The sequence below is a fragment of the Molothrus ater genome, chromosome Z, assembly GCF_012460135.2.
Source record: "Molothrus ater isolate BHLD 08-10-18 breed brown headed cowbird chromosome Z, BPBGC_Mater_1.1, whole genome shotgun sequence".
Lineage (NCBI taxonomy): Eukaryota > Metazoa > Chordata > Aves > Passeriformes > Icteridae > Molothrus > Molothrus ater.
Window position 1 is genome coordinate 45,007,203 of NC_050511.2, and position 23,891 is coordinate 45,031,093.

Below are 23,891 nucleotides of genomic sequence, written 5' to 3' on the forward strand. Positions count from 1 at the left end.
CTTCAGAGTTGTGCTTCTGCAAAAAAACAAGTGAATAGTGTCTGCAAAAATGCAATTTCTTTTAAAAATAATGGGTTTGGATCATCTCAAGAAGTGGAAATGCTATCAGTATTCTCAGTAGAAGCATGAAGTGGTAAAAGTGGCCAGAAAATGCACTCAGGCAGCCTAAAGGTAGCATATTGCTCAGGGATGCTCATACGTAAAGAGCATGAATACACAGCACTCAGGCTCCTTGATTTTTTTTTCTTTGTATTTGGAGACCCTATGAAAGGCCAAACACAAAGCTTTTATCCTGAACCCACTCACACATGCCTCTCACATCACAGCAACTTTGCCTTATGGCAGGTGTTGCAAAGCCCAGAATTAACAGCTGGCCAATGTAACTGGCAGTAAAACCACAAACTGACCAACTGCAGCAGGGAAACATTTCTCAAAGCACAGTACAACGCATTTGGCCTATGTTTACACAGAACAGATCATGCGTTGTGCTGAGGAAAAAGACCCAGTGGGAAAACCACCCTGGCATCAGCTGTCATGGTTCTTGCAGGGTCACACGGGAGCACAGGCACACAGCTGTGGGTGGTGGCTGCAAACAGGTGCCGTGCCAGCAGCAGACTGTGGCAGTGCAGCTTTGTCCCGAATGACCACAAGGGGACACGTCCAGGTGTAAGTGGAAATGGAGCCGGCAGGGTGCTGTGCTTGTTAGATCAGGGAAAACGTGCCACTCATAGGTAAAGCCAAGGACTTGTGTACACTGCAGAAACATGTGCCGCATCTTTCAAGCACAGTGGTGGGCCATACAAAAACTTCCTGGGTAGGAATGAGGAGCAGTTTTCTTTGGGAGAATGAAATTTTGAGGCTATCCTCCTATTTCAGTATACATAGCAAGACCAGTATAAACTCTGTTCACAATGCAGAGAGTTTTTGGTTTCCTTTTTCAGAAAATTTAAGTTTAAAACTTACTTCTCCTCATCTTCTGACATGATCTGCCTGCCATAGTCCATTTCCATTCCAACGGAAAGATTAAGAGATACCACTATCCAGTTTTATTAAGAGGTGTGTGTTTGCCCGGCGAAAGATTCTGCTTGCCAACACCCGCAGCAGCCACAGTTCAGGACTCCTTCCTGCCCGGCCAAGCACTCTTTACTGCAGCAATTCGTCAAACCTGCTTTCCGCTCCCGCCGGGGAACGCGGGGTCGGGACGCGGGGTGGGATGAGGGATCGGGACGCGGGGTACGATGTGGAGTTGGGTCGCAGGTGTGGGACGCGCGACCGGGATGCGGAAGGGGCAAGCAGAGGCAGGAATGCAGAGACCGAAAGCACAGGAACGCAGAGACCGGACGTGAGTCCCAGAGGCGAATGGCGGAGGTGGAACGAGGATCCAGGAGGCGGGCTCGGAGGCGGGCTGCGAAAGCCGGAGGTTGGTCCGGAGGCGGGTCCGGAGGCGGGGCGCGGGTCCGTGAGGCGGGTTGTGGGGGAGGAACGAGGGGCCGTACTTCCGCTTCGGTGTTGCTGTTACGCGCTCGCGGAGGGGCTGCCGGGACGCTGGCCAATAGCGAGGCTTGGCGGAAGCGCGCGCTGGTTGCTGGTTGGCGGGCGGTGGGCCGGAGGCGGGGCCAGGCGGGCAGGGCGGGCGTGCCGCAGGTGCCGCCCCCCAGAGCCGGCGTAGCGCCGGCCGGGCCGGGTCGGGTCAGGTCAGGTCGGTGCCGCTGGTGCCGAACCAGGATGTGGCTGCGCTCCGGGGTGTTCGCCTCCTCCTGCCTCCTCGTGCAGGCTTTGGGCGTCGCGCTATTCCTCCGTGGCTTCTTCCCGGTGCCCGTCAGGTCCGTGCCCCGCAGAGAGGCCCGCGCGGACCCTCCCGCCGAGCCGGCCCCGCCCGGCCCAGGTAACGCGAGCAGCTGCCGGGCGCGCCCGTCGCGCGGTGTCGCGGAACATCTTTCTGTAGCGCCCTCGTGTTTCCAGACCAGTTTCCCGAGTAGTTTAGAACTTAACTGGTTTTCACGTAGTTATGGATCACAGGCAGGTGTACCCGCTCGCAGTCGAAAAGCCTCAAGCGTCAGCTGTCACTTTTTTGAAAGGTGTGTTTTCCTGTCGTTTTATTTCCCTCTCCCTGACTCTGATGGAGCCGTGATACCCGGGCCTGTTCAATGGCACCTTGTTTGCATTAAATGATGCCGCCTCGGCTAAAACGCCTCACGCTTTTCCTGTGATCATTCGCTGGCTGTGTTGTGCCCGAGATTCATTGTTCATTGATGTTTCTGTGGTGTGTGAGTGTCCTAATGCCACCTCAGTGAGACTTTTAACACGTCAGTAGTGAGAGAGCAACTGTAGTAATGAAGGTTGCAATGAGTACGGAATTGCCATCCGTCACTGTTTCTGTGAAATCGCTGTCTTTACAGGTCCTACTCTGTTCCAGAGCTGAATTTGTGAAACCAGAATTTTCAAGAATCTTTTTAAGGAGCCTGTAGAGAATGTGCTAATAAAGCAGTTGTCTCATATGTTCAGTCACAAATTGTATTAAAGTAATGTGAAGAGGACTGTGTACTTGAGGGACTGTTTTTCACCAGTTTGGAGCTTGTGGGGTGAAACCTCAGGTTCACTTGGCAGCTAGATCGAGTATTTTGCTCATACAAAGCTCTTGATTGGAGCACCAAGTTATGGTTAACTTTTTGGAGCAGGACTGTAATAGCCAAACTGGGTCTTTAGCTGCTTGATATTTACTGTTAAGTCTTCTAAGTGTGTGACGTTATGCCTGTAGGGACAGGCTCACTTAAATTGCGAGACACAGTGGAGAGAACCAGAAGGTTGTGTGGTTTAGAGTGTGGTGTGCTGGTTTAGCAGGAACACTGAAAGAATCTAGTCTGGTAACAGACTGTGTGGTTTCTGCTGAAAGGCAGGTTGATTTTTAGCTGGAGTTTACCAAGAGTATCACAGATATTTGAAAGGCTGCTGTGAGTGAAATATTGCATTCACATGTGATTATTAGCAGAAGACTTAATGTAGAAGGAGACTGTTCAGATGGGAAGGAGATGTCAGACAATTTGGTTTTGGAAGGACTGGTTTGTGTTGAAGAGTGGAAGTGTGTGCCACAGGGCTCTACAAGCAGTTTAAATTTAGGCATGTCATGAGCAAGTCTAGGTGTAGTAGGCAAAAATGGAGTGACAGTAGAAAAATGATTACTTTCTGTAGTACTTGGTTACAGTATGCTTGCAGAGTGATGTCTGGATGATATTGCCCAAAGGCAGGGTATTGCCCGCGATGCAGAAGGCTTTCAACCTACTTTAGACCTATTCAGAAAATAATGTTTCTCCAGTGCTTCTTAAATTCCTGAATGTTTCACTTTGTGAGTCCTGACTGCTGTTGAGTGCATGCTGTCATAGCTGTAAAAAGGCTTGATACTGAATGCTTGCAGCACATTATTGTAATAAGTTCTTGGTAGAGAACCTGTGGTTTTCTTCACAGAGTTCAGGTTCATTTAGAGTAACTGTTTTCTAAGTAACCCTGGCAGAGATAAATAAGCATGCTGCATGGCAAGACTTGGACAATGTGTTGCTTTAGCTATCTTACACTAAGTATTTTCATATGGCTTGTAAATTACTCCAAATTCATTTGAACTTCTCAACACTTTGGCTTTCTGATAAATCACACTGTAGGAGGAATTTAGGAGTAGGGCGTATGTGTCTGTGATCTGAACATTTTTGGTGTCCAGCAAGCTTTCTTTCACTAAGCAGTGGATAGGGAAAAGATGTAACTAACAGAACATCTGGTGATGCCTTCTTGTTTTTCATGGAGAGCCAAAGCATGCCTGATAAGTTGATAATTCAAGTCCTGAAAAAAAAAAGTAAATTATCAGTTTAATTAGGATTGCTTGCAGTCAGCATTTTGTTGTTGTTGAGATTTCCTTCTTCTCCCTGCTGTGTCCTCCTCCTCCATTTCCTGATCTGGAAAAATCACTAGCAGTAACTAGTCTGTAAATGTCAGTTGGTTGATGCTTATCTGTGTAACCCCAAAATAAAATTTCTGAGGTTGTTTTTGATGTTGCTGTGTTAGACACACCATTATCTGCAACCTGTCCAAACTGTCAACCACTTTTGCAGAAAAAATCTTTACTCTGAAGGAATGTAAAACCCCTAACTTTATATAACACATTTAGAGAGAAGTTGATTCAACACGATGGTGTCTGGATAGAGGCCTGTGGGTAGGATACATTCTGCTTCCATTTTGCCCTTCTGTGTTTTTTCCTGTTAGAGAAATGAGACCTGTAGAGGTTGGAGCGAAAATGCTGCTGTAAGTCCTGAATGTCACCATGTGGACCAAGTTCAATGCAGATGAAAGAAGAGTTGCTGTGGCCAGAATTAAATCCATGCAAGAGAAAGAGGTGGGCTTGAAGGCATGGCGTTGCCTACTGCTTGATGCACAGCAGCATTTTTCTGTACCCACCTATATGTTCAGAGAATTCTGGAATTGGATTTTGGCCCTGCAGCTGCTATCACTGAAGTAGCCTGTCATACAGTCTTCTACCTTGAAGGGAGTGAATGTGCATAAATCTGTTTGATTCAAGTTTCAGTGAAATTGTCTCTTTCTTTGTAATCTTCCTGTTATCTTACGGTGACATTTCATACAGAGGCATTGTTTATGTTGTGATGTGCAAAACTGGGTATTAGCACAGGTGAATGCTATGTCTTTTTTCTAACAGAAGTTTTCTGTCAGATACAATTAGTTCAGCTTTACTGAAGTAAAAAGAGAGAAGGTAGCAGCTGTTACTTTGAATGCTCTCCATTACAAAGCTTTTCCTTTTCTCAATTTCATGTCACACATTCCTTTCACATCGTATTTTACTTCCTAAAGGTGATATTGGAGTTGTGTTATTCCTGTGCTGGATGGCTTGAAAACTCTTCTTCAGATTACTTCTCAGGTTTGCTGTCTGCAGCTTCTTGTTTCTGGGTGTAGAATTAATAAAGAAGTCGAAAGCACTCATTTATGTGGTGAAGTCGTCCTTTAACTTCTGTCTCGTCTTTGGTAAAATTTTTTGACTTTTATATGCCCTGTTTTTGTTGCTTAGGAATGGTTTCTAACTGGACCAAGATTCCTCCACCACTTTTCAAAAAAGTTGTCATTGTGCTGATAGATGCTTTGAGAGATGATTTTGTGTTTGGACCCAAAGGTAAACAGTTCATGCCGTACACTACTCAAGTTGTTGAAAAAGGGACTTCCTACAGTTTCATTGCTGAAGCCAAGCCACCCACTGTGACTATGCCTCGAATTAAAGTAAGTGGGATTTTTTTCTATCATTTCATTGGAGAAGCTTTTGAAGTATGAGGTGTTTCATATGCTTGGAGTTGGCATAAAGGACACGTGTGTGGTGTTGGTGCAATCTATGGCTGAATGTCTCTGTGCGGTAGTAGTGCATGTGGTAGACTCCTGATTTCCCGTGCGCAAGAGGTTAAGGACAGGTAAGGCCCTAGTCCAGGCTTAAGTGATCGATGTAGCGTTTTTATTTGTAATCATGGGAAGGCAGTAGTCTCTTAGTTGTCCAGTTTTCCAGAGGTCTTCTATCTAGAAACATTTTTATTGTATTTCTCTGTGTTCTTGTAACTTCTGAGAGAAAATCCACTTTAGTATGAAATTGTTTTGTCATAGGGATGTTTCTGAAGAGCTTAAAAAGGAAATTCTGCCAAGTTCCAGGTAAATAAAAGATGAATTGTGTTGGTGTCATCAAAATACTAGATCATCCAGGCTTATCAGTGGTAGATCTGAGTAGCAACTCTGTGCACTGAAGAGGCCGAGGCAGTGATCAGTGGTAGGCTAACTAGCAGGAGAGTGAAGGAGAGACAGTCTGGTAACTCTTTATAGGTGGGCTTCAGTGCTTCTTCTAGAAGTTTCTTACTTACTGTTTTGAAGGTACTGTTGTTGTTAATGTTGAGTCAGTTTACTTACACCTAAATTGTCTTTTGGTGGTTTAATGACCAGCAAACATCAACTGTTTGTTTGATGAAAAGACTGAAAGTCTTTTTTCTGTCCATTAATTGAGACAGTAATACTTTTACTTTCTGTAAAGCAGTAATCACGTACATAAACTAGCACTGTGTTGTGGCAGATGAGATTATGTGGCAAGACAGCTTGTGTTCTTTTACTTTGTTATATTTCCTTCTCAAAAATGTGATTTTTCTACCATCTGGCTTATTCCTTCCTCCCATAGCTGCTGTCTTCTGAGCACTGGAAGTTTCCTGTTTAATGCGTCTCTTTTCTTCTTTCATTAGGCTTTGATGACAGGTAGCATACCTGGTTTCATTGATGTTGTTGTAAACCTCAATTCTCCAGCTCTCTTGGATGACAATCTGATATGGCAGGCAAAAACAGCTGGGAAAAGAATCATATTTTATGGTGATGATACTTGGGTCAAATTGTTCCCAAAGCACTTCGTGGAATATGATGGAACAACATCATTTTTTGTGTCAGACTTCACAGAGGTGAGAGGTTTCGTATGATCCTAAGTTAAATGAAGTGAGTACAGTCAGACAGTGTCAGTTTTTGAGAATACGTGAATAAAGCTATCCTTGTTCTGAGATATTCACCTGGCAATTAAACAGAAATTGAATTTGTATGTAATTTTGGTGTGGGTACTGTAAAGCTAAGCATTTGAATCCCTCATGCATCTGCTGTAAAAAGTGTTGGGATGATACGTAATCATCAATTTATCACTCTTTAATTTAACTAAGCATGCCATTTTCTCACAAAACTTGCTCTGGTTGGAAGTTAGACTAGTTGCTTTGTTTAAAAATTCTGCTAAGCACATTTTCAGTTTGCTATCAGATATTTTTAATTAGTGCAATCTTTAAGAGGTCCATTAATATATTAGCTTGGTGTCTTAAAGGTATACTTTTATAGTATTGCATCACTTTTGTAATTGCAATGGGAGCAGTGTTTCTTTATGTTGTAAAAGAAGGAGCATAGAAAGTAAGTGAAACAAATGCTGATAATTTTTACTCTGGGCACATTAGAAGAGTAAATGCTTTGACAAATTTACTTCATTTTTGAACCTTTATGATTTTTAAAACCTCAAGCCATTGACCTGCTGCTACTGACTGAAGTATTTTATTATTTAAGAAAGTTAGAAAGGTCTAATGTGAATTGGAAGACGTGTTTAATTGTTTATATTGATGAGACTTGCAAAAGCTTCTACCTGGAGTAAAAAGTGCAATGTTCTACTAGATCTGTGGTTATGTGGCTCTCAAACTCTTTATGCAGTCCTTATGCTATCTTAATGCAGTGTATTAAACATACAGCTTTTTACAGTTCTTTTGGTAGTTATATACAGACTCAACAAAGTAGTATCACAGATATCAAAGTAATATCATGGGAAATATTGTAGGGATTTTTAATAACCGAAGAGAATATATGCAACTAAAAATGTATTGTCAATCTAAGCAGGAAAACAGTTGGGTTAGTTTGAATAGAACTTTTCAGTTTTTCTTTCTCACTGTGTTGTCAGTTCTTTTACTCATAACAAGTTCCACCTTCTTGTGTTTGCACACTAGCAAAAATGGAGCTGAGAAATTAGGGTTTGTTGTACCCCTGAGCTTCCCATCATTAAAATGAGACATTTTGTTGTACTTTTGATATGATGTATCGCATGTGAAGTGATAATCTGGATCGTGCAGGGTGAAAGTGACTGAAAAGTTCTTGGGACAGTTTTTAAAAGTTTCTATGGAAGCTTGGCAAACAGATTGCCTTGTCTGCATGTAACCTGGTGTGTCCTTACCAGAAAAGATTAAATGGGGTGAAGAATCTATTTTGTTAGACAAATATATTTGAGTGCCTGACATTGAACTAATAAATTTTTTTTCTTGTTAACATTGCCCATGTAAGTTCATCAACTTCTATGGAATTTTCATGGGTAGCATATGGTTAATTTTTTTGTGCTTTTTAAAAGAGGGAAGGTTTTTTTTACCATAGAGTTGTTTTCCTTTTCTTTGAGGTTGATGATAATGTTACCAGGCATTTGGATAGGGTGCTAAAGAGAGAAGACTGGGATCTCCTAATACTACATTATCTGGGGTTGGACCATATTGGTCATATGACTGGGCCAAACAGCCCATTAGTGGGACCAAAGCTTCGTGAAATGGATAACATACTGAAGAAGATTCATATTTCCCTTCTTTCAAAGGTAATACAGGTTCTTCTTGGGTCAATGTCTGTTAGTTGTGGACTGACATTAAAATGCTTGCTGGTTGTTGTTGTTGTTAGCTTCTTTATTCATAGACTAAAGTGTGTATTCTGTTCTTTGCTTTCCTGGGCTATTTCCCAGTGTAGTATTTTTAAGGATTTGGTGGCTGACCTTAGTAACATCTGCTAACAGCCTCTTCTGGGCAGCTGTGGGACATAATATCCCCTTGATGTGCAGGAAGAGGAGAGGAATGCCTGCCAAAGTTCTCTCATCACTTGTGAATTAAAATGGTTATTGATGTGCTTTCAAGTAATGAAATTCTGCAGAAGGAGGAATGGGCATGTGTAGCTAATGGTTCTGATGTCCAGAATTATGAAGGCATACTTAATTCTTAGATAGTTGATAAATTCAAATGGAAGTGGTGGTCTTAATCTGCATTTTTTATGGTAAATGTAGCACATCTGAATCTATTTTTAGATTTGTAAATACTAGTTGTCACTTACCTAAGCAGTCTGGATACTGAAATACCAAGTTCTAGTTCCAGGTGGCCTGAAGCTCTTTTTTTTTTATTGTTTGTTTTTGGCTACTGCAATTCAGAATAACTGATCATGAAATTTTAATAATATTTTTAGTCAAGTGGGTACTATAACCTGAAAAAAAAGGTTAAATCCTGTGTGTGGAAGTTCCAGGAATGTTACAGTTTTCTGTTTTTTAGTATCTTTGTTTTTGCCATTTATATTCAAGCCTTTATCTTTGTTTTAGAATACAGACATAATAAAAGCACTTTATTTTTTGGATAGCATGTGTACTGGTAATAACTAGAGATGATACAAAAGTGCTTTGTTATTGAATGACTGTTAATTTTCTGCCGCTTTGGTTAGCTCAAAATTCTTGGACAGACCTCACTTAAGTTTCTGTTTCTCTTTGTTCAGAAACATACACCTCATTCAACATCATTCTTCAACAATCATTATCAATTAGTCTTCATTGACTGTTAGATTTAAATCCCAAATCAGTCAGATTTCAATCCCTAAAGCCCTTGGGAAACTATCAACCATTAGAAACAGGATTATTTTTTAATATTGAATTGATATTATGTTAGTATTTACAATATTAATAATTTGGCATTTATATTAAAACTTAGTGAAGCTGAGGGAATGAAGAGGGGGATTATGTCTGTGTTAATGATGCTCTTCTGGGACTCCTGATTTTCTTCTCATGGTGATAGCCTTTATTTAGTCTTCCAGAGAGTTTCTTGTAACTCTATAAATTCAGGGATTTTTAAAAAAGCTTTTTTTGTGCCTTTTTTTTTTTTTTGCTAAGATACTGGCAAGTATGTTAGATATGAATATGCCTTAACTTTTAAAAATTACTGTTACTGAGTTGTACTTAATTGCAGTGATCTCTTATTATCTGCCCCAGGGTGAGCAAGTTTCAAAACTGAAGTTAATTTTGAGACATATTCATGTTTGAAAATGATGAAGATAGTGAAATTATATAAATTAATTCTGTTTGTATGGTAACTTAGATTTTTTTTCTGTGATTTGCAGGAGGAAGCTTCTCTTCCCAATTTGTTAGTTGTTTGTGGGGATCATGGAATGTCTGAAACAGGCAGTCATGGTGGCTCTTCAGAAGGAGAAGTGCACACACCACTACTGTTTATCAGTTCTGCTTTTGGGAAGAGAAGTGGTAAGGATCAAAGAAGCATTACGGTTTTTAGAACTGTCTTAGTTTCAGATGGAATAGAGTTAATTTTCCACTTAGTGGCTTGTACAGGACTGTTTTCTGGGTTCAGTATGAGAATAATGTTGATAACAGACTGGTGTTTTCGTGTTTACTCTGAATCAAGGACTTTCCTGTTTCCCATGCTCTGCCATTGAGCAGGTGCAAAAGGAGACATTAAGGAGCATAGCAAGGACATCTGACCTGAACTGGCCAAAGGGATATTTCATGCCATGGAACATCATTCCTAGTATATAAACTGGGGCTGCCAGTCACTGCTTGGGGATGGAGTGGACATCAGTCAGCAGGGGGTGACAAATTTTGTTGTGAATCACTTCTTTCTCTTGGGTTTTTATTCTTCCCCCATCTTCTTTTCATTACTGTTATTAGTATAATATTTAATTTTGTTTCAATTATTAAACTGTTCTAGTCTCGACCCATGAGGTTTACCTTTTCTTTCTCCTCCCCACCAGGATGGGGGGTGGCTGCATGGTACTTGGTGTAAGGCTCCAGTAGGTACCAGTGCATAGTGTACTCTAATAGGATGGGAACACTACTACTGTATATAGCTGTAAAAAGAATAGCAATAATAATTATGTGTAGATTATAGTAGTTATTATTGTAAGGGAAAGAGGGGAGAGAGAGGAATAAAACCCAAGAGAAATGTGTGATGCACAATGCAATTGCTCACCACCTGCTGATTGGTGCCCAGCCCATCTTCAAGCAGCAATCCACAGCATCCAGTCAACTCCCTCCAGTTTGTATACTGGCTACGATGTGCTATGATTTGGAGTATTCCTTAAAGCAGTTCAGGTCAGCTGCTTCAACTGTGTTCCCTCCCAGCTTCTCATGCTCCCTGGCAGAGCACAGGACGTGGAAAAGTTCTTGATTTAGTGTAAGCCCTTCTTACCAGCAGCTAAAACATCAGTGTGGTATCAACATTATTCTCATACTGAATCCAAAACATAGCCCCTGTATCGGATACTAGGAAGAAAATTAACTCTGTCCCAATTGAAACCAGGACAAGAACACACTGTCAACTCTTAATTTATATTATACTATAATTCTTTTTGAAAAGTGCTTTGGTTTGTTTTACAGTTATTTTGGAAGCCCATTCTGTGTGGTCTAAAACTCTGGTTTCAGCTAAAGTTAGCATCTGTATCTTGGTGAAACCGAGAATCATGAATGAAGCTTTGTAACCAGTGAGAGAATTGTGTATTTCTGAGATGATAATGTTTTACAGCACTTTTACATCCAAATGTTGAGCGCTAATGAGTTCTATTGTCAGAATATTGGGCTAATGGTAAATGAATAGATGTATATACAAAATCCTATTTGAAGTGGGTTGAAACTGTGTCAGGGCCAGAATACTTCCTTGGCCTCTATTCTTCTCTCTCAGACAGCTAGGATAGAAGAATGAAAATTTCTCACACGGAGTCCCCCAGAAGGAGGAAGAAAGCCCTTGGGAGGGAGACTAGAGACTATTTGAAATAGGATTATTTGATTATTTTTTAACATTAAATTGATCTGACCCTTGTGAAAGGGTGAGAGGTGATGGCACTGATAACATAACTATTGATTGCTAAGTCTTAAGGATAGAATATGGACCACGAGTTTGTTTACTGTACAGGCTGCTTAGTTTTATATAACTGATGTGAGTTCACATGGTTCTAAAGCTGATTTTCTACTTGTAGATAATGACAAAAACCAAAAGACAGACGGTTAAAGGCAAGAGGCAATAAAGAAATGGACTGGGAATCTTAATCTACTTTGTAGAGTTGTGCTTAAACAAAATTCTTGACTGAGTGGATAGGTGGAATGCAATTATACCAGGAGTGAATATTTTCCTCAAAATAATACTCCCTTCTGCCTTTCATTCTGCCACTTGTTCATTTCCATGTGATTTCTTTTCTTCGAAAACCTTTGTGCAGAAACTTTGATTTATTTATCTTGCTGGAAGTTCCTGCAGCATGGTGGAGGTAGATTTTCCTGTAAAGTTGTTATCCAGCTGCAGTAGAAAGCACTGCTTGAGGAGTCCTTGACCTCTTCTCAGGTCTGTAAACAAAACAAAGTCAAGAGTGGATCAAAACTCTTGGCTAAATTTTTATTTTATGAATTTCACTAGCATGTGTTGACAGCCAGGCCACAAGAGTATAGATTCTGTAAATGCAGTCTCCTGTTCATTGGAATTAGTTTCTGTGAGGTTTAACCTGAATGAGCAGTTCTTACAATTCAGTGAAACGTATCTATTTACCCGTCTTTTGGAATAGCATTTGTGATTTCTAATGCCTTTGTAAATATCCAGCAGTTTACTTTTCATTGGTACAGTAATCAGGATTCTAGTGACTGCTCCTTATGATCCTACTGTAAACAAAATGTACGGTGGTTAATTTGGTAGACCTCAAAATAGTAATCCTGTGGGCTTTTTACATTTAGTATGCTGTCAGAGTATTACTTGTATAGCCTTCTACAGAGATGTGTCACCCATGATTGGCTAAATGTGTTTGGGTAGTTTGGCTTTTTTTTACCAGTGAAGAACTTGCCTTTAAAGATAAAATCTGAAAACTGCTGACATACAGGCACTCATGCAAAGAGGCTTTACAGATTATAGATGGCATTCTGTACAAGTATGGGATTAATCAGAGCTAGATGAGAAATGAGGCAAATTTTAATGCTCTTAAAAGCAGCCTTGAGAGGAATAAAGACTATATAGAATTCTTTCTATACTGCATTTAAGTCAAAACTCAATGCTTGAAGTTACAAAGAGGATGAAATAAAAGCATATAGAAAACCACCGTTACCTAACTGGTTTAGGATGAAAAGAAGCAGCTGGCAAAACAAACAGAAGGTTCCTTATGTTAATAAAATCATTCATGTCTGTAGATTTCTGTGGGACTGAAGGCTAATCCTGATAACTGCAGTAAGTTAATGGAATCTTACACAGAACCCTTAAAAAATCACTAGGTTTTCCTGCAGGTAGCCATGGATTTGGAGCCTCAACATGTCTGATGTCTAATTCTGTTTTCCTAGCAACCTGATATTAATTAAATCTTGAGCTGTTGTCATTATATCAAGATGCTTCTGGAATGCTGTCAGCATTATTTTAGGTTTTCATTCTATGTTCATATATTAAATCGACCAACTGTAGTGTTTTCTATTATTTCTAATGTAAAAGTTATGAAACTCTCTTAGGATGTAGGCTGCAATTTGATATTAAGGTGATGTCCTGGACCATCCATTTTCTTACTTCTACTTGTATAACATTTATTTTATGTTTACAGTAGTTATTATCATTGAAGAGTGGCGCTGGCAAAGAATTTAATAAATTTTGGATTTACAGCAGCAGAGGATAGCAGCTGAGAAAGATCAGTCAGCTCTCTGTAGACCACTTAAAATAGCTGATCTAACACCAATGAAACAATTTTGAATCTAAAAAGGTACCAGCTGTCTCTGGAGAAATAGAATGGACTTGTTATTGAAATACTTCTTTTCCTCTCTCTTTTTCTTTCTCTCTTTTTTTTTTTTTTTTTTTTTTTCTTCATTCTAGCTCCTCCAGCCCAACCTGAGCATGTGCAGCAAACAGATTTAGCTAGCACACTGGCAATAGGTCTTGGCCTACCAATTTCAAGAAACAGTGTTGGGAACCTTATATTGCCAGTTGTTGGAGGCAAGACAATGAGAGAACAGCTACGTTTTATGCACTTGAATGGGTTCCAGCTCAGCAGATTGCTGCAAGAGAATATGCCTGCATATGAAAAAGGTAAATTAGCTAAAAAAAATGTTACAGATATACTAAAAGGAGGTTGTTTATAAAACAGTTTGGATTTTTAAATTCAATAGTATGGCATTGCACTGCAAGTTAGCTATTCTTTTGAGAGCAGTATTCAGAACAGTTGTACTAAATTCAATCTTTACTGCAACCTACTTTATACTGCTTCTGAATACAATTTTTTAAATGACTACTAATATTCAAAAGAGCAAAAATAAGATGGAGTAAGATTAAAGTAAAAATGCCAGTGTAGTTAAATCTCAGTGGTTTCATAACTGCTCTTTGTGAGGTGTTCTATATAGGGCACTGACTCTGAGCTATTTGGAGAATTAACACAATGGACTGAATTTTCTAGTTTAAATAAAAAGATGCTTCAAGTAAAGCTGGGAGATAATTTAGGGTAAGTTATCTTTTTATTTCATTTTTATGTATTTACTTGAAATGAGAACCTGGAGAACTGCTTATTAAAAATGCATGAATGTGTGTGTGTGTGTGTATTTATTTGGAGGAAAGAATAAAAAACAAGTAGAAAAAATAAACCTAGCAAAATGTTGTATTTCATTAGGAAGCATGATACAAACTGCAGTATAAATAATGAAGTTAATATGATAATTTCGTTAAAAAAATTGAGTCAGAGGGTGAAGGAGAATATTTTACCATTGACATTAGAAGATGTCTTAAAGTGACTCTGAAGCTTGTCAATTGATTTGTAATCTGTTGAATTATTAAAATAACTAGATGAGAATGCAGAGCTGTTGTATTGCTAGGAATAATTAAAGTGAATACCAACGTAGATTTTAGCAAAATGATTGTTCTAGGTCAAGAATCAATTATCTTTCAACATCACAGCTTCTAATCATAATTAAACCTTGTCCAGGAATCTCAACAGAACAAATTCTGCTTGTAGCAACAACATGCCTATAGCAGGACCCATGCTCCATCTCTTCTGACATTTTTCTTCTGCACAAATTTCTTCACTTGACCCAGTTGTGTCAAGTGAGGAACTTGCCCCGTTGAGGGGTTTCAGGATATGACTGTGTTGCTGAAAATGCCATCAAAAAACTCCTATCTTACAGTATTTCTGCAAACACTGATGAAACAGGCTGGAGTTTCTACCAGCTTCTTGTTTATATCTTCATTTTCATTTTATTTTTTGTCTGAGAACAGTTTAATTTCAACTTGTAGCTTTCATCTGAGAAATGAAAGTCAAAATTGCTGAGGATAAAAATGTGAGAAATTTTTATGGTGCTTGCTTGTGACTGCAAACCTATTAGAGGTGCTGCCATACTGGAAAGAGTTTGAGAGCCAAAGCACCCACAATGACTTTCTCTCTTTTCAGTAATGGAAAGTCTCAATAACATGGTGGAAATTAAGCTTTTTTTACAGAGTCTTAATGTCAATTTCCCCTGTTTCTGTGGACTTCTTAGAGGGGGTCTTGTTTTTCTTAGAGTGTCCTAGATGTGCAAGGCTTTGGTCTGTTCAGTTAAGACTGGCAGGGAAGCAGTATGTTCTGTTTCTTTAGTGTTGTTTGAGTGATGTGGATACTTCAGGCCTAGAAGTACTAAAGACAATGCCACTAACTCAGTGACTTACATATGTAACTCAAGAGCTGCATGGATGGCCATTTGTTTTGCATGGCCTTTAAGTGAAGATAAATGCTTCCCACTATCCCACTACAGAAACATAGACATCTCTCCGGATTCCCCTTAGCTTGCGGAGAAGTTAGTATATTCAGTAATCTGATTCATGTCCAAGAAGGTTGCCTGCTCTTTAAAAAAGGGAAAAAGGAAGGATTCTGGGAACTGCTGAACCAGTCAGCCTCACCGCTATACTTGTAAAGATCACAGAACAGATCTTCCTGGAAGACATTTTAAACATGTGGAAGACAGAAAGGTTATTGGAAATTACTGACACTACTTTGCCATGGGAAAATTGAGCCTGGCTAATTTAGTGTCCTTCTATGATGGACAAAAGATGTGTCATCTACTTAGACTTCTGTAAGGCCTTTGGTAAGGCCTCCCTAAACATTCGTGCTGCTGTTGTTAGAGTGATATGGTTAGACAAATGGACTCTGTAATGAATAAGAAATTGGCTGCATGTCTGTAAAGTCAGTGGCTTAATGTCTGATTGGAAGCCAAATGAATGGTGATGTAGCAAAAGATGTCTCCATTAACAGTGCTGGCAATGAATGAGATAATCTTAAAAGCAACTTCCAGCCTGAATAATTCTACAATTCTAAGATTGTAAGTTTGGAATGTGAGGAGGGAAAATTTATCTTTATGTGAGAGAGTGGTGACAGGCATGTAGCTGTTCCTGGGAGTGGATGATGAAATAGTTGAGAACTTCTGAGTCAGGATTAGTGCACAGACCAACATGGGCAATATTTTATGGGTGTCTAGGGCAGACAGTTGGATTGTAAGGAATCGTAGCTTCGTAGGAATTTGTTGTAAGGATTGTAGCTTTTCAGACAACTAGAGGAGGTCTTATTTTCACCATCCATGGTGCTCATGTGATGCTTCAGCCATACTGTTGCGTTTCAGGCTAGATAGCTGGACAGTGAGATGGACTGAAAAGTGGCTCACCTGCTGGGTTCATGTGAATGTGATCAGTGGCACAAAGTCTCCCTGAAAGCTATTGTGATCAACCACAGGGCTTGACTCAAGCCAGAACTATTCAGCATCTTCATCAATGATCTGGCCAGTGGTACAAAGTGGCATCTCAGCAAAGGAAGGACCCAACAGAGATCTGGGAGAAGTGCTTGATGCAATAGGTGGGTCTCCTGCCACTCAGAAGCACTTTGATAGCCTGGAGAAATGGGCTGACAGGAACCTCTTAAGGTTCAGCAAAGGGAAATGCTAAATCCTACAGCTGGGAAGAAGTAATCCCAATGTATCATAGCAGATTGGGTTTTGGCTGGCTGGACGCAGCTGGAGGAACCACCACGGGGTGACTGGGGATACCAAGTTGAGTATCAGGCAGCAGAGCACCCTTGTGGAAAGAAGCGCAATAGCATCCAAGGTAGCATTAGGAGGACAGTCAGGCTGGTCAGTCCTGCCTCTCCTATCGGCTGTGGTGAGCGGGCATCAGGAGTCTTGGGTCTGGTGCTGGGCTTCTTGGTACCATCATTTAGTGGATGTAACATAGTAAGTGTAGTGCATGGTCATGAAGGTGATGAAGGGATTGGAATGTCTGTCATATGAGGAAAGGCTGAGGGTGCTAGGACTGTTTAGGAGGGGTCTTATCAATGTAGGGGAGGCAATAAACAAGATGGGACCAGGGTATAATTGGTGGTCCTCACAAAAAATTTGGGGTCTTATCAATATGATGGGAGGCAATAAACAAGATGGGACCAGGGTATAATTGGTGGTCCTCACAAAAAATTTGGAGGAAACCTTTTTAGGTAAGATTTGTCAAACACTGGAATGAGTTGGCAAGAGAGGTTGTGGAGGCTTCATACCTGTAAACATTCAAGACCTGACTGGACACAGGTCTGAGCAATCTTCTTTAACTCACCCTACTCAGAGCCTTTTAATCTGTATTTGTGGAACATCTGAGCACTCAGCAGAGTTGTGCTGACAGCTCTTGAGCTGTATAATTTCTGAATTCCACAGACAAGGTCTTCTGCCAGGTTTTTTGGAGTAAAAGAAACCCCAAAAAATAGTTGGATTCAGCTGGACATCACTCCCATTTGTTTAGTTGGACATCACTCATATTGAAACTGCTGCTGCAGTTTCAAGCTTTCCACTGCAGATTCTCCTCTAGGAACAACTAGTGGATCAAAACATTTCAGTTTCAATGCTAAGAAAAATGCCTCTGCTTGCAAGGATAGCATAAGCCTTGCTGCTTTAAAAAAATATATTTTTGACTCTTGAAGTCCTGTCCAGTGCTGTAACTTAGCACAGAGATTAGAGCAACAGCTGTTGGGACCATGAGGATGATGACTGGGTCAGGAAAAGACTCACCCTTTTTAAGCTATATCATAAAATGTACATTCATTTTTGGTGGAATATTGGTTTCCTTCTTAACACAGTGATATGAAGTCAGCTGTCAGTTGAGTTGAATTGCTGTCAGATGGGAAGACAGAATGATTTTAATAAGCTGTTTCATAAAGAAGCCATGGATTTCCCTGAATTCAACTGCTCCAATGTTAAGAGCAAACTGTAACAGTACACAAAAATTTCATAATTTCATCTTCAAATGTGTTTTAAATGTATCTGTTAAAATAAATAAAGAGCAGAATGAAGGCAGGTCAGTAACTTCCCCCCCCCCCCCACCATATTTGTTCGCATAAACATGCATTTTCAAACAAAAAAGCTGCACAACATTCAATGGGACTTGGGCTTTGCTTTATTGAGCTTCAAAAGAATCCTCACATTTAAGCATATCATCAAGTAAATTGAATTTTACATGAGAAACTTGAAGGTTGACTAAGGGCTTTATTATTTAAAACATATATTTTTGAAACATGGTAATAAATTGTAATGTGAGGCATAAGATTTTCTTTTGATAGATGTGGATACATGCAGCTAAAGAAAAAGTCTGAAAAAGGAGAATAAAAATAGCCAGCAAAAATTAAAAAGCTGAAAGAAGAATTATCTAAAAACACACTTTGGGTTTTTGAGCAAGTTCATACCTCAGTGTAAGATAGGCAGCCCTAGGTATCTAGCAATGCTTCCTTTATGTTCTGAACTTCTGAACATGTAGTTGAATGATAAATTAGGACCTCTTCTTTGAAAGACATTTTACAGTGGAATGAAGAGCCATGCTGGAGAGCAAGTTGGCTGGTGGTATTAAAATGAGTGCAAGCTTTTCAATTTGGGACTGATCCTAAACTTGTATTAGATTAAAATAATTTGACTTTTACTGGGACATGTATATGTTGAAACTGGAGAAGTCACTTTTACGTTATTCATTCTTTCTTATAACTCTTTTTAAATTATTGTTGCCTGTGACTGGAACTCAGTGAAATTATTGTCAAACAGATGCTTGCAAAGCTTATCCATCTGGTTGTGATAAGATGGTAGTGAGGTTGAAGCAGAAATTGCTAATGTAATACTATGCAAGTAAAACATTGCCAGTGCTTTGTGAAATATGCAGCTGGGCAAGCTTTCTTTGGATTTTGCTTCAATATTGACTTGTTTTATAAGTATCCTGTATGGGAGTGACTTGCCAGTATTACCCGCCTGTTACCAAAATATGTCTCCAACAACTTAATGCCCATGACCCTTCTTATTTTATGCCTTCTGCATATAAATGTGCCACTTAACCAATATAACTGAAGTTCTCTAATGAAATTTGGCAACCATGGTCTTCTATTCCTCTCTGAAAGATCTTTAAATAATTCATTCATGAGAGTTTGGCTAAAAGTCATCTTTCATAGCATGGACACCATTGTTTTGATGGGCAGTTAGCATAGAAAGGAATAGATGAGAATGAAATAAAAATGCTGAAGGGGCTGAAGAGGAAGACTAGTCAAGAAGCATGAAAATGGAGCAGAAGATGTGGAGAAAATTTATTTATGTTTCAAAATATAGCTTGAACTCATTTCAGTCTTCTGTATAATGAAAAAGTGTCATGCCAAATCTCAGTTTGATTAAAGCTCATTTTAGATGATCCTTCATGGATGTCCTCAAACGTATGAATATTTAACTCTTATTTCAAATATACTGAACGAGAAACTTTACAGGGAAGTTAAAAGAATTACAGGAAGGAAATAGAATCGTCTGTGTGCACTGGCAACTATCTTGATATACAGGTGTTTGCTGCTGGCTGGATTGTGCTTTCTGGCAGATTCCTGCAAGTCCCCTGCATAGCAGGGTCAGCATGCCTTGGAGTCTGCTAGAAGTCTTAGGAAAACAAACTGCACATTTTGAGTTGCCTTTTAAACACATTGCCTTTTAAAATTCTCACCTTAAATTCAGCCCACAGTAAATGATGAAATATCTTGTATGGTAAGAGACATGAAAATAGTAATTCTTTCATGACTATATGAATTGAGAATAGAAATACTTCATTCAGCTTCACTCACTTGAAATAAAATTTAAAATATTTCTAGATTTAATAATGCCCTTTTGCTGAAAGGGCTTAAAAAAAATAAAGTGTTTTTTTTTTCCAAGTGGAATACACTGTTCATCTACGAGGAGTGAAAAAGAACTGCAGCTTAAGTCTTTGTGACACCAAAGTTATTTCACTCATTGTTTTAACCTTTCTTGTCTGAAACTGTACAGCAAATGTTTCACCGTACTTTAAGCTAAAAAGGGAAGAACTGCACGTTACATAAAATTTCCAAATCGACTTTTTGTACTTAAGTTATCATTACCTCTCAAATTAAATTGCAGGGAAATAGCAAGTACTATTAGTGTGAAGTGAAATTAAACATATATTTTTCAGAAAAAATGCTGATAAATGTGAATATTCATGCATAAGATAAGTTCCAGTGAGCTATGAGGTTCTGAAAATTATGCTCTTGCTTTCCATGTGTTATCAACTGAATTTGTATTGTGAATGCATACTGTATTCAATGATCAGTATTTGAAAAGCAGAGTCACAGATTAGGTAAAATAGGACTGGATCACTGCAGTTTATTTAGTCCAACCGTCCTGCTCGAGCAGGATCCCCTACAGCACATTACTCAGGAATGTGTCCAGACAACTTTTGCATATCTCGAGAAAAGGGCTCTGCAACCTTTCCATGCAACCTGTTCCAGTGCTCAGCCACCCACAGAGTAAAAAAGTTCTTCCTCATGTTTAGGTAGAACTTCTGTGTTCCTGTTGCCTCTTGTCAACAGGCAGACTCCTGCCTGTTGCTGGGCACTATGGAGAAGAGCCTGGCTCCTTCCTCTTGACACCCTCCTTTCAGATACTTACAGACATTGATGAAGACCCCTCTCATCCATCTCTTCTTGAAGATGAACAGGCCCAGCTCCCTCAGCCTTTCTTTGTAGAAGAGATGCTTTCAGTCCCCTCATCATCTTTGCTGCCCTCCACTGGACCTGCTCCAGAAGCTCCATGTCTCTCTTGTCCTGAGGAGCCCAGAACTCCAGATGTGCCTCACCAGGGCTGAGCAGAGGGACAGGATCACCTCCCTCAACCTCCTGGCAATGCTCTCCCTAATGCACCCCAGGGTCCCATTGGCCTTCTTGGCCCCCAGGACACACTGCTGGCTCATGGACAGCTTGTTGCCCACCAGGACCCCCAGGTGCTTCTCCACAGAGCTGCTTCCCAACAGGTCACCCCCAGCCTGTGCTGGTGCCTGGGGTTTTTCCTCCCCAGGTGCAGGAGGATTACCCTGCTCTTGCCTCTGTTGAATTTCAGATGTTTCTTTTCCCGTCCCTCCAGCTTGGCATGGTACTTCTGAAGGGCTGCACATCCCTCTGGGGTATTGGCCATCCCCTCAGCTTTGTGTCATTAGGGAACTTGCTCACGGGAGGCCTCTGTGCCTTCATCCAAGTTGTTGGTGATTAAGTTAAACTTCTTTGGACCCAGTGTTGATCCTTAGGGGATGCTGCTACTAACAGGCCTCCAGCTAGATAGACTTTACACTGCTGATTAAAACCCTCTGAGCTCTGCCTTTCTTTTAGTTCTCAGTCCACCTTCACCATCCACTCATCCAACCTGTACTACCAGCTGATGTGGCATGTGTGTTGTGTCATTTGGTGTTTTCCCTATATATCAGCTATTTGATAATTTCCTATTTAGCTTATACAATGTGTTCCGTTGGACAGCATTGCTTTCTTCCCCCTCCAGTATCTGAAGCGTTTAAATTGTTTGTCCTGGAAACATTTTGTAAAAATGAATGGTTATTTTAATAAGTTTGTCAATTGTTGGAGGTCTTGAAGTTTATTAGGTTAGAATTAATTGCTTTTATTCCAAGTAACTGGTATTGCTGCAGAAAGATAGTGTGATTTTGTACCCATGAAAAACTTTTCAACTGCCATACCAATTATATGTTTTTATACATTTTACAAGCAAATAAAAAAATATGATCACATCTCCAAGTAATCTTTGCTCATGGACCCTCTTTCTTCTTTTCTCTTTTTCTCTTCAGATCCCGGATATGAACATTTTAAGATAGCAGAAAAATCCCATGGTAATTGGATCAAATTGTATTTAGAGGGGAATAATTCAGAAATACTCTTAAATCTTGGAAAGAAGGTCCTGAAGCAATACTTAGAGGCCCTCAAGACTTTGAGTTCTTCATTAAGCAAACAAGTGGCACAATATGACATGTATTCAATGATGGTGGGGACTGTGATCATCATGGAGGTATGAAAATCTTTTCTGTGTAAAAGTTAAGTGCACAAAAGTAAAGTATCTTGGTGTTGGATAGCTAATGTATACACTTACTAGTCTTTAAAATTACTGAATATGGGTTCTTAGGGTTGGCTGACATTCTGCTTGCATGATTAATACTCTTTTTAAAGTAAAATCTGGCCTTTAAAATGATTCAACTGTGCTTTTGATATGAATTACTTACATTTTAGTGTATCTAGTTACAGTAGATATGCAGATGTGCTACAACTTTAATTACTCCCATTTTAGTTAGCCTCCTATTTTTGAGTGACTTTACTGCATAAGGAAAAAGAAAAAGAGTCTGGCAAGTAAATCCCTAGCTGTTCCTCTTTATCTAATATTGAGTATAGCTGCTGCAAACAGGCAATACCTTATATGGAAAATTCTCACAGTTCCAGGAACTGTTCCTTGTACTGATAGATTTAGAGCCCTGAAATAAATACTTGCTGTAGAGTTACCTCCTCATATCTCTTGTAGTTACAAGGATAAGAAATACCATATCTTTAATTTTAAGTGGATCTCTCCAAGTGATGTTTTGGGGAAATTCAAGTACTGGGTCTCCTTTGTTCTGACGGGGCTCTGTGCCTTGTCTCCCATGCACTGCTCTCTGCATAGAGTGCTTCTGAAATGGCTTTCTGGTAGAGTGCTCAGTGGGGTTAGTCACTCTGCTGATCACTTCACAGGAATGAGTTCCACGGTGCCCTTGGGTAGATGGGATGGTAGGTTCTGTTCCTGCTCTACAGATGGAAGATCTGGAGGTGGACAAAGTTCAGTGCAAAGCTGAAGGTGCATATCTTTCTTTGTTCCTTTATTTTCAGAACCTGTGCATTCAAGTTGGTGACAGTTACTTTAGATTTTTTTTTTGGTCTGCAGTTGTAGATGCTTACTATTTCTTGAAAACAAATCTTAGGTGTTATACACAATCAGTCTTCATCAAAGAAATATGCAGCTACTAACCACAGAAATTTTTGTTGAGAAGTGTATGCTTAGTGTAGCTGTAAGACTCCAGCAAAATGGCTGGAGTTATTTATTTTCTCCAGTGCAACACTAAAGAAACTGCCTTGCTCTCCAAAATGTTTTTGTCTTGATATCAATTTTCCACCTTCACTGAATAAATAAGAGTAGAGAAACTCAGATGTCTCTTCAAACTACATTATGCTATAAATGCCATTTATCCTGTATTTCAGATGAGGAGAATACCTCTGAGATGTGAACTGATGACAGTGCATTTGTTCAAAAGACCTAAATTTAGTTTGGTAGATACCTACAGTTCAAGCATTTTCCTGCCATGAGTGCTGTTTTGGTTTTGAGTGATGGGCTGAAATGTAAGACTTAAGCCATAACTGCATATTTTCATAACCAAATGAAATATGCAGTAGAATATGAAGAAACAGCAGACTATTCCAAAGATTTTTTTTGTCTACTTTACTATGTCTCACTGTAGTGTGGGAAAAATTTTAGGCATAGGTCTTCACAAGTGACAGAGAAAGATTACGGGGTGACAGTGGTCTGATATAGTTGTTTTTGTTTTGATTTGTTTTAATCTTGCTCTAGCACCAGCTGATTGAGGTCAGTCTAGTCCTAGCTCCATCTCTGCAGCTTGCAAGCATTTTAGCGTGTGGCTGAAATTTCCCACTTTTTGGTAAAGGTTTGTATATGAGTTGCAGAAAGTTTCTTTGTGTTGATCATCTCTGCTGCCACAGTTATGTAAGAGAAAACTTGGAATTCTGCTTGATCTGTGTGCAGGTCAGAGCAAAGTGAAAGTAAAACCAATAAATTCAACTAAGATCAGGAGAGATAAAAGAAGTACTGGGAGAATTCATAAACTAGAAATTCAGCATACACTTGTGTGATGGTATGAGAACTTCCCCTCATTTGGGAAGCTATTTAGCTCAGCAGGATCTCATACATATGTATTTCTCATACAGGAAATAAATTTCCT

At 39.7% G+C, this 23,891-nt stretch overlaps 1 protein-coding gene across 3 annotated transcripts in view; it reads left to right on the forward strand.

Annotated features, from left to right (window-relative positions):
- Positions 1–1,695: 1,695 nt before the first annotated feature.
- Positions 1,696–23,891, forward strand: part of PIGG (phosphatidylinositol glycan anchor biosynthesis class G) — an 84,355-nt gene continuing 62,159 nt past the window's right edge. The window contains exons 1-8 of one of the 3 annotated variants that reach the window (XM_036402988.1): positions 1,696–1,885; positions 5,063–5,268; positions 6,261–6,470; positions 7,979–8,167; positions 9,718–9,856; positions 13,437–13,649; positions 21,705–21,922; positions 22,633–22,653. In XM_036402988.1, coding sequence (XP_036258881.1) covers positions 1,726–1,885; positions 5,063–5,268; positions 6,261–6,470; positions 7,979–8,167; positions 9,718–9,856; positions 13,437–13,649; positions 21,705–21,922; positions 22,633–22,638 — 1,341 coding nt within the window. In that variant the 5' untranslated portion in view covers positions 1,696–1,725 and the 3' untranslated portion in view covers positions 22,639–22,653. Of the gene's footprint in view, positions 1,886–4,248; positions 4,379–5,062; positions 5,269–6,260; positions 6,471–7,978; positions 8,168–9,717; positions 9,857–13,436; positions 13,650–21,704; positions 21,923–22,632; positions 22,654–23,891 lie in introns of those variants that run through there. The other 2 variants (XM_036402987.1, XM_036402986.2) reach the window with 2 other exon arrangements.